We start from the raw sequence: 10794 nt of genomic DNA, 5'->3' as shown, positions 1-10794 counted from the left end.
ACCTGCCTCGATTTACCTACCTATACTGACTGCCTGTCTAATTCTGGCGTCACTGGAGATAGCCTGGGCAATGCAGTGAGACTCTCCTCCAACTCATCTCACAAAACCCACAATTTATTCCAGAGTGAGGCAAAATTTGGATAATATTATTTATCCAAAGAATTATGCTAAGTACCCCCCCCCACAAAACCTATATATTTTTTAAAGAAATAGGGCCTTTTTAAAAATAATTTTTAAATTTATGACAGCAGAATGCATTAAAATTCTTACTACACATATAGAGCACAATTTTTAATATCTCTGGATGTGTCTGGGCTTTTCTAATATTTATTTTTTAGTTGTAGTTGGACACTACCTTTACTTTATTTATTTATTTAGGATTGAACCCAGGCCCTCACCCGTGCTAGGCGAGCGCTCTACCGCTGAGCCACAATCCCAGCCCCTATATTTTGATCTTTAAAAAATTCCTAAATTTTCAAGGTGAAAAGATTCGATTTATTACAAATAGGAACATGAGATATCTAAGGTTCCCATACTCCTAACCAAAAGCGGATAACCGTTTTGTATGCCGGGATATGTAGTCCCCGAAAGAGCTGTTTCTAGTCAAGATGGCCGAGTTGCTCACGATGCGCGAAGGGGCGGGCCTCTAGGGAATCTGGGTCGCGAGGGGATTGGGCGGCGCGGGGACTCAGCAGGCGGGAAGTAAGGTATTAGAACCTTTCCACTGAGGGAAGCTGAGCACCCTGAAGTATCGCGAGATTTTGGGGGGCCCAATGGAACACGCAGCTCGGCTTATCACTAGGGGTATTTGTTGGGGGCGGAGCTCCAACGGGAGCTACCCGCGAGTCGTAGGTGCCCAGCGTAACGGCGTTGGCTGAGCGGCCGCTCGGAGGAGCGTAACCGTGGCCATGAAGGAAGAAAAGGAGCACAGGCCTAAGGAGAAGCGAGTAACCCTGTTAACACCTCCGGGGGCCACAGGAAGCAGCGGTGGGGCTTCGTTGGAAGGTGCCAAAGGGGACGATAAGCAGGACCGCAACAAGGAGAAGAAAGAAGCTCTAAGCAAGGTGCCCAGCGGCAGCTGGCCCGAGAGGGCGGGACGGGTCCATGGCTCGTGGAGGTTGCTGGAATGGGGTTGTTTCTTCCTCTATTGGTTCTTCTCTCTCTTCGTCTGAATGAAAATCGCTTCACTTTGTCTTGTATATTAGCCCTAAATGGGGGGGGGGGGCGTCCCTCCTGACCAAGCTCTGGGGTGGGGTTAGGGAAAAAGGGAATTCCCCAGACAAGGGTTTAGGTCCGAGCTTCTAGATGATAATGGGAGGGGAGAGCGGAAGTAAAGGAATGAGGAATAAAGTTTAATTGGGGAGAATTATTAGTGAAGGGAACATCGGGGTGGGAGTAGTTTGCGGTAGGAATATTAATCGAGGTGAATTGGGGGAGAGGGCTAGGAGGATTAATTGTCTGGAAAGGCAGATCGAGGACATACTGTTTTGAGAGCAGTGGACGAATTTTTTGTATGCGTTATGGAGTTTTTACGTCTTTAAGCTGAATGGTCAAGGATTTTGTTTTAGGGTGTGTTAGACGTGGATGAGAGATACCACTAAATTCAAATTTCATGGCAAAAGACCAGGGATGGTATGCTAATTTGCTACTAGATCTATTGGAAATGAATAGTAGACAGTGTTTCCCAAAACTGGTAAACTGTGCGATAACAGCAGAACTGGAGGTTTTCCTTGCCCCAGGCGGTTTTCATTTCCAGGAGTTTTTAAAAACCGCGTTAGTATTACATTTGAATAATTCTGAGCATTGGACTACAGAAGAATATTTTCTCTTGGGTTTTAATAAGTGATCTTATATTTTAAAGCCGATCTTCAGGGACTGTGATTCTTTCAGGTATGATAGAAAGTTGACTTGTACTAATTTTATTTTCCTTATTCATTTCCTAAGGTGGTAATTCGAAGATTACCTCCCACTTTGACCAAGGAACAGCTTCAGGAACATCTTCAACCTATGCCTGAGCATGATTATTTTGAGTTTTTTTCTAATGACACTAGGTAAAAGAAAAAAGAGGGAGGGGTAAATGAAAAAGGTTTCTTCCATTCTTTTTACCTTGTTAGTGTTTTTCATTTGATTTTTGATCCTGTCTCTTTAAATGTGTACTTGTAATTCAGCCAGACACATGCAAGTATATTTACATAATTGCTTTCTTCTCTGCAGTCTGTATCCTCATATGTATGCCAGAGCATACATCAACTTTAAAAACCAAGAGGACATTATTTTGTTCAGGGATCGCTTTGATGGTTATGTATTCCTTGACAATAAAGGTGAGTCTTTGTAACTGAACTAGAAGGGGAGTTTGTCATTTTTATGTTTAAAACAATATACACATGGCAGTGTTTTCTCCATGACTTTGTAGGTAGCTTTTCTAAAATCCTAGGTGATAAAATGTGTAACATTTAAAAAGCTTTACACATTTTATAAGCTTATTGTATTCTTATAAATTGGTAGTCCTGGGTATTTTTATTAACCTGTTATTTCTTTAATTTGATCAACCGAATGAAATTGCCACAGTTTTCTCTTTGTGAGACAGATTTTTTTTTTTTTTTTTTTGTCCTGGATTAGACCTTCTGTTTTGACTGTTTAGTCACAGCAGCAATTCTGGTAAATGACTCTTTAAACTTGTATGACAAGTTTTAAATATTTACTTCTCACCCTGCTTCAAGGACCATTTATTTAATTATTTAATTCATATCCTTTAAACCAACAGTTGTATATAATTAAAACATCAAGTTTGATCCTCCTACATTATATCCAGAAGGGTCTAGTCTACAGGGAAGGCATATTTCTGCCTTAACTTGCTTTTTATTTAAAACCTGCTGCTTGCAACATTTAGCCAGAACATATCCAAGTTGCCATTTCTTACCTTTTGGGGGGCTTTGTAATCATAGGTAAATGGTGTGGTTTGTTTTGTTTTGTTTTCTTAGTATTGCTTCAATTTGGTAAAATTTATCAGGGATTATGCCAATAAAAGCTGAAGAAGGATTGCCACCTGTGTTCAACTTTTTTTTTTTTTTTTTTGTGCTGGGCATCAAACCTTGGGCCTTGTGCATGCTAAGCTTGTGCTCTACCCCTGAGCTACATCCCCGCCCTACTCCCACATTTATTAATTCCCTCAAACCATCTAGTTATCCACCCTATTTTTGGAATAAAAGATGGTTTTCCATCTTTTTATTCCAATAGATAGTAATGATTTCCTATTTACTTAGCTTGGAAATCCAAGTTGTGTTTGATTTTTACATTTCTTTTTAAAACTTAAATTTAATACAAGTGATAAGTCTTGTCAGTTTAATGTTTTTATTGTCTTATTCTCCTAGACCTAATTATACTTTTATATTTTATGTCCTTATCAGCTAATGCTTAGACAACTACTGTCTGTAAATTTACAGGATTTTCTATTTATATTTAATTCAATGTATTGTCATAAAATTAATCTTTTTAAGTTAACAGTTGTGGAAAAGAATGAAAGTATGAACTCAGATTGTTAGCCAAAGCCCTCTATAGTCTGGCCTTGCTCCTGCTTTTTCAGCCTGTCTTCCACAATTTCCCTCTGCTTTAGTCTGGTTTATTTATTCCATTCCTTCTCAGATATATCACAATTATTTAGCTAATCTGATTCTGCATTTGCTAGGATTTCTTTTTTAAAAAACATTTATATTTTTAGTTGTAGTTGGACACAATACCTTTATTTTATTTATTTTTATGTGGTGCTGAGGATCGAACCCAGGGCCTCACGTGTGCTAGATGATCGCTCTACCGCTGAGCCACACTCAGCCCTCTTTTTATAAATATATTTTTTAGTTATAGATGGACACAATACCTTTATTTTATTTATTTATTTTTATGTGGTGCTAAGGATGGAACCCAGTGCCTCACATGTGCTAGGCAAGCTCACAACCACTGAACTATAACCTCAGCTCCATTTGCTAAAACCACATTTCCTCTATGATTGCTTTGTGATGCCTTTAGGTCAATTCTTATTCTCATTTATGCCAATGATCAAAGTAGTAGTTTTTACCTTGTGTGACATTGTTCTATGGCTGGAATCTGGTGAATTTTTTCTAGTAATTGTTTTGTTTTTTTCTTTTTTCTATTGAGATATAAATTCGAATACCATGAAATTCACCTACTTAAAGTATATGACTCAGTGGTTTTTGGTATATTCACAAAGCTGTGCAACTATTTCCAGAATGTTTTCATCATTCCAGAAAGACACTTATATGTCTGTTAGTAGTCATCTCCTATTCTCCCCTTCCCCCAGTCCCTGACAATCACTAATTTACTTTGTACCTCTATGAATTTCTTTATTCTGGACATTTCATATAAACATACATATGTGGTCTTTTATGACAGACTTCTTTAACTTAACATAATGTTTTCAAGGTTCATCCATGTTATAGCATGTATCATCACTTCATTCTTTTTTATTGTTATTTTCTGCATTATTTAAATTGTGACAAAATTAATATAAAATTTTCCATCTTAATCATTGTTAAGTGTACATCAGTAGTGTTAAGTATACTCATATTGTGCAACCAATCCAGAATTTTTTTATCTTGCACCAGGCACAGTAGCACACATCACAGCAACTTGGGAGGCTGAGGCAGAAGGATCACAAATTCAAAGCCAGTCTCAGCAACTTAGTGAGACCCTATCTCAAAAATAAAAAGGACTGGGGATGTAGTTCAGTGGTAAAATGCCTCTGGGCTCAATTCCCAGTGCCAATTTTTTTTTTTATCTTGCAAAACTGATACTTTACCTATTAAACAACTAGCCATCTGTTCCCCATACACTTCTACTGTCTGTCTCTATGAATTTGAACTATCCTAGATACCTCAAATAATTGGAATCATACAGTACCTTTTTGTGACTGGCTTCACTTAGCATAACATTCTCAAGGTTCATCCATGTTGTATTATGTATAAGAATTTCATTTTTAATGTGAATGTTCTATTGTACATATACACCATATTTTGTTTATCCATTTATCAAGGGACACTTGGGTTGCTTCTACTCTTGGCTAGTAGGAATGATACTGCTATGAACATGGGTGTGCAAATGTGGAATTTCTGGGTCATATGGTAATTGATTTCTTTTTTCTTTTTTTTCCTTGGGATTGAACCCAGGGCTTCAAACATGCTAAGCAGGCATTCTAGCACTGAGTTATATCCCTAGCCTCTATTTTTGAGGAATAAAAAATAGTGTTTTTCCTAACAGATACACCATTTTACATTCCCACAAATAAAATAACAAATGTTCCGATTTTTCCACATCCTTATCAGCACGTTATTTTCTTTTTCTTTCTTTCCTTTCTTCTTTTTCTTTTTTACCAGGGATTGAACCAGGGGCATTCAACCACTAAGCCACACCTCCAGCCCAATTTTTATTTTGAGACACGGTCTAGCTAAGTTGCTTAGGGCCTAAGTTGCTGAGGCTGGTTTCAAACTTGTGTCTCAGCCTCTTGAGCCACTGTGCCCAGCATCTTTGTTTTTTGATAGTTGCCATCTTAACAGGTAATAGCTTGTTGTGGTTATGATTTGCATTTCCTTACTTATTAGTGATGTTGAACATCTTTCCATAAGTTTGTTGGCCATTTGCATACCATCATTGGAGATAATTCTTTTTTGTTTTTGTTTTTTGCATTATTGGGGATTGAACACAGGGCCTTGTGTATGCTAGGCAAGGATCCTACCACTGAGCATATCCTCAGCCCTGAGAAATTTCTATTCAAGTACTTTTACCATTTTTTAATTGTTTTTTTGTTGTTGAGTTGTAGAAATTCTTTATATATTCTGGATATTACACTTTGTCAGATAATATGATGTGGAACTATTTTCTTTCAGTTATCTTTTCACTTTGTTGAATGTGTCCTTTGGTGCAGTTTTAAATTTTTTTTTAATTTATTTTTTAGTTATAGGTAGATACAATATCTTTGTTTATTTTTTATGTGGTGCTGAGAATCAAACCCAGTACCTCACACATTGTAGGCAAGTGCTGTACCTCTGAGCCACAATCCAGCCCTTAAATTATTTTTAATACCTTTATTTCATTCAGTAATTTTTACATGGTGCTAAAGATTGCACTTGATCTTAGCCAAAAGGCCGAGAAGCGATGGTGGTGCTAAAGATTGAACCCAGGACCTCACATATGCTAGGCAAGTGTTCTACCACTGAGCTACAACCCCAGCCCTATTGCACAGTTTTTAATTTTGATAAAGCCCAATTAATTTTTTTAAATATTTATTTTTTAGTTCTAGTTGGACAAAATACTTTTATTTTATTTATTTTTTTATATGGTGCTGAGGATTGAACCCAGGGCCTTGCATGTGCTAGGCGAGCACTCTACTGTTGAGCCACAATCCCAGCCCCCAGTTAATTTTTTAACAAGAGTTTTATTGTAGTGAGAGTACTTCATATGAGATCCGCCCCTCTTTTTACATTTATTACTTATGCTTTTCGTGTCTTGGGGTTTTTGTTTGTTTGTTTTTTGCCATTAACAGGTTTTTCTTTCAGCTTTATTGAGGTATAATTGACAAACATATATGTTTAAATTGTACAATATGATAATTTAATATACATTTGTATTGTGAAATTATCACAGTGAATTTAGTTAACACACCTATCAACTCAGGTAGTTACCTTTTTAAAAGTAATAGCTTTTTTGAGATATAATTCACATATCATAAAATTTACCCTTTTAAAGTATATACTTCAGTGGCTTTTTATATATTTACAAAGTTGTGCAACCATCACCACCATCTAATTATAGAACATGTTCCTCACCCCAAAGAGAAACCCCATACCCATTAGTTGTTAACTCCTATTCTCACCACCATCATCCCAAGCTCTGGTCAACCATTAATCTAGCTTCTACCTCTCTTTAAATTTGCCTGTTCTAGAGATTTCTATTTTTTTTTTTTTTTTAGTACTGGGGTTTGAACTCAGGAGCACTTGACTACTGAGTCACATCCTCAGCCCTATTTTGTATTTTATTTAGAGAGAGGGTCTCACTAAGTTGCTCAGTGCCTTGCTTTTACTGAGGCTGGCTTTGAACTCGTGATCATCCTGCCTCAGCCTCCCAACCTGCTGGGATTACAGGCATACGCCACCATGCCTGGCAAGATTTCTAATTTTTTTAAATATTTTTTTTAGTTGTAATTGGACACAATACCTTTATTTATTTATTTATTTACTTGCTTGCTTGCTTACTTATTGTGGTGCTGAGGATCAAACCCAACTCCTTGCACGTGCTAGGCGAGCTCTCTACTGCTAAGCCCCAGCCCAAGATTTCTAATTTTTAAAACATTTTTTTAGATGTTGATGGACCTTTATTTTATTCATTTGTTTATATTCGGTGCTGAGAATCGAACCCAGTGCCTCATACATGCTAGGCAAGAACTCTACCACTGAGCCACAACCCCAGCCCAAGATTTCTAATTTTTTTAAACAAAAATGTACAGGGTTTGTTTTTACATATCAAAGTGCCACATTTTACAAGTTGAATTTAAATGAATATTTTACTTACCTGCCATATCTTCATTAATGTACTTGAGACAGGGTTTTGCTGTGTTGCCCAGGCTGATCTCAAACTTCTGAGCTCATTCCATACTCCCAAGCTACTGGTACTACAGGTGTGTGCCACACACTCAGCTTGCTGCCATTGTCACTAATTATGTTTTTAGTGTGAATTTGGGGCTCCATTGGTAGCCTGTTGATTACAATTGTGCCAGTGTGATTTATGCAATTTGAGAGACTGTCTTCAAATGACTGTCATCTGAGGAGACCTAGAAAACGGTGGATAGATTCTCTTGTATCCACTTTTTACATTTTCTTTGTTATAGAAAGTATATATATTTTTTTCTCTAAACAGGTCAGGAATATCCTGCTATAGTAGAATTTGCACCTTTTCAAAAAGCTGCAAAAAAGAAGACTAAGAAAAGAGATACCAAAGTTGGGACTATTGATGATGGTACAGTATAGCTTTAGTTACATAATGCTATTGCCATAGACTTTTAAAAAATTAAGTCAATTTTAAGAATTCATTAGACCCCAGTATTTTAAATTAGAAAACAAACAGAATAAAGTTAATGAGAAATGTTATTTCAGTGAAAGCTTTGCTTAATTCTTAGAATGTAGATGGGTTTCTTGCAGAGTTTCTGCTTTCTGGCTAGTGGCATTTCATTCTTCTACCACTGAGCAATATGATATTGACTACTGAGTGGTAAATCATCATGGGTTTATTAAGTAGAAGACAATGGGGGAAAATCAGATGTTTCCAAGTACAGCTGTTCCTTGAGGTGCCTTATCATTGTTACAATTATTTGATTTTTAGTTTCCATCATCTTTATAAAGAAGAAGGTTTGAACCATGATGGAAAAATTTCCATACCCAAGTAACTTCATATAAAGTTGTTGAAGTAGTACTATTTTCTAGGCTTTGAATATGTAGTTAACCGCACATGTAGTAATTAGGTTGAATAAAAATACAGGAAGTAAAAAACTACAATAAGTTCTATGTTAGGTAGACCAGCTCCAGATTTTAAGATCTCTGTATTGTTATGCTGGACAAGTATTGTGTAATAACTCTTTGTTATTTTGGGTAAGGGTTTTTTACTGCAAATACTTTGTATGAGAGATTGATATTTTAGGATCATCTGGTTGAATTTCTATCATTTGTTAACATAAAAGATATGTTATTAAATAGTAAAAACTCAATAACATAGCTGCTTATTGATGATACCACAGATTTAGATACAGAAGACAAGATCAATGTGTAGAAATGAGCCAGATGTATATCTCTTTCTGAGAGGTTTCTAGGAAAGAACTACAGGAATTATTGTTGCCTCCTGTACCACATCTAGGACTTTCCCTCCATCTCACCAGTTTATCTTTTTGGAACACCCGATTTTCTATGTTGAATTTACTTAAAGTGAGGTGTATTCATATAGGAATTGCTTATATATTATACCTAATATTCTCTGAAGGTTCCACATATATAACTTTTATTTAGTTCTCCCACAAGTGTGACTCAGATTAGTAGGAATGTTGATTTTTAACAGCAAACTATAACACCCCTGGTGAGTCTGTTTAAATGTGTGGTGTCTCATTTTTCTTGACCCAGATTTCCTTAGTAGGTATTAGTAAAGGGAGTTCTAAGAGTAAGGGACCAGTTAAGCCCCAAATAGTCTTATCTTCTGTATTTTTCAGTCTTTTATGAAGTAGAAACTTATCTTCTTTGCTAAATAAGTATCTTAGATAGTATTTCCTTTTTTGTTTAAAGTCTCAGTTTTCTGGTTTCTTAAATGATTATTTAGATCCAGAATATAGAAAATTTTTGGAGACTTATGCCACAGATAATGAGAAAATGACATCTACTCCAGAGACACTGCTAGAGGAAATAGAAGCCAAAAACAGAGAATTAATAGGTAAGTGGGCAAAGGAATTGGGGCAACAGCTTTTTCATCAGATACCCAAGTCTATCTCCCATTTCCCTCACTTGCTCTGTGTGACCTTGGGGAAGTCACTCCCTTCTCTGAGTATTTCTTCTATTGGAAAATGCAGAGATAATACCTGTCTCACAGAATTATGAGAATGCATTGATAAGATGGGACAAATTCTTGGTTACCTGCATAATGTCATGTTTAAAAAAAAGTTTAAAGACTGATAAGGCATGTTTAGACAGTGGTATGTCTTTGAAGATTACCTGGTATTCTTAAAATTTTTTTGACCTGAAAATATGAAAAAATGAAATTAGTTACTGCAAAATTGAAAAACTCTTGGAGAAATTGTAGCTTGAATGTTGGTTCTAAGTAAGGTTGATATTACAGTAGCAGTTCTAAACAGGAGCATAGTCTTTGACTATGATTTCCACTCCTAGGAATTTGTTTTCAGGAAGTAATGTGTTCCAAAAGTTAATTGTAGGAGGGCGTGGTGGCACATGCCTGTAATCCCAGCAGTTCAGGAAGCTGAGGCAGGAGAATTGCAAATTCAAAGCTAGCCTCAGCAATGTAGCAAAGCCCTAAGCAACTTAGTGACACCCTGTCTCTAGATAAAAAGTGAAAAGGGCTGGGGATGTGGCTCAGTGATTGAGCACCCCTGGGTTCAATTTCAATCCCCAGTACCAAAAAAAAAAAAAAAAAAAAAAAAAGAGATGACTATAAGGCTCATAGCATTTTTCAGAATGTTAAAAAATTGACTTATTTTTCGTCTAAAACTTGTTTTTTATTAATGGCTGCATAAGATAAGTCCATTTTGGGTAACATCCTTACAATAAATTCCCTTAGTGGAAATACGGGGTCAAAAGGATTGGATATTTTTAGTCTCTTCAATTTGTTTCCACTCGAACAAATTTGTACTCCTATCAGTAAAACAAGAGAATGACCTTTGTACATAATTCTCACTAACTGCAAATTTACTCTTAAAAGATTGATTTATTATTTTAATGGGAGTTTCTTCAGTTTTTAAAAAAGTATTTTAAACCTGTATTGTTGAAATCAAATACTATTAAACTTCTTTTTGATAATACAATTGTGAACTTTCTGTCTAAGGGGTATAGTTTTCCCATCTTGGTTTGGTGGCATGAAATGTCAGAAAGTGGAATCCTTTCTAAGGGTTGACAAGTATTATTAACAATCTGTTTATATTTATGTAGCTAAAAAGACAACCCCACTATTGAGCTTCCTGAAAAACAAGCAGGTAAATCTTTTGTTTTTATAGTTTTCTCTTTAAATTCGTTAGTTCAT

General features: G+C 36.2%; 1 protein-coding gene and 1 pseudogene across 2 annotated transcripts in view; one reads left to right on the top strand and one right to left on the bottom strand.

Annotated features, from left to right (window-relative positions):
- The first annotated feature begins 821 nt into the window (after window positions 1-821).
- The window catches only part of Upf3b (UPF3B regulator of nonsense mediated mRNA decay), a 17710-nt gene continuing 7737 nt past the window's right edge, over window positions 822-10794 (top strand). Inside the window, exons 1-6 of one of the 2 annotated variants that reach the window (XM_046420920.2) lie at window positions 822-1064; window positions 1945-2051; window positions 2215-2321; window positions 7924-8022; window positions 9367-9477; window positions 10704-10747. In XM_046420920.2, coding sequence (XP_046276876.1) covers window positions 909-1064; window positions 1945-2051; window positions 2215-2321; window positions 7924-8022; window positions 9367-9477; window positions 10704-10747 — 624 coding nt within the window. In that variant the 5' untranslated portion in view covers window positions 822-908. The remainder of the gene's footprint in view (window positions 1065-1944; window positions 2052-2214; window positions 2322-7923; window positions 8023-9366; window positions 9478-10703; window positions 10748-10794) is intronic. The other variant, XM_046420922.2, reaches the window with a different exon arrangement.
- Window positions 5993-6167, bottom strand: LOC124076891 (U2 spliceosomal RNA; annotated as a pseudogene).

The sequence above is a fragment of the Marmota monax genome, unplaced genomic scaffold (assembly GCF_021218885.2).
Source record: "Marmota monax isolate L192 unplaced genomic scaffold, Marmota_monax_Labrador192_F-V1.1 WCK01_AAM20220418_F8-fsc00155, whole genome shotgun sequence".
In the NCBI taxonomy this organism is placed as follows: domain Eukaryota; kingdom Metazoa; phylum Chordata; class Mammalia; order Rodentia; family Sciuridae; genus Marmota; species Marmota monax.
Note: the sequence above shows the minus strand (reverse complement) of the source record. Positions and strands in the feature narration are given on the sequence as shown.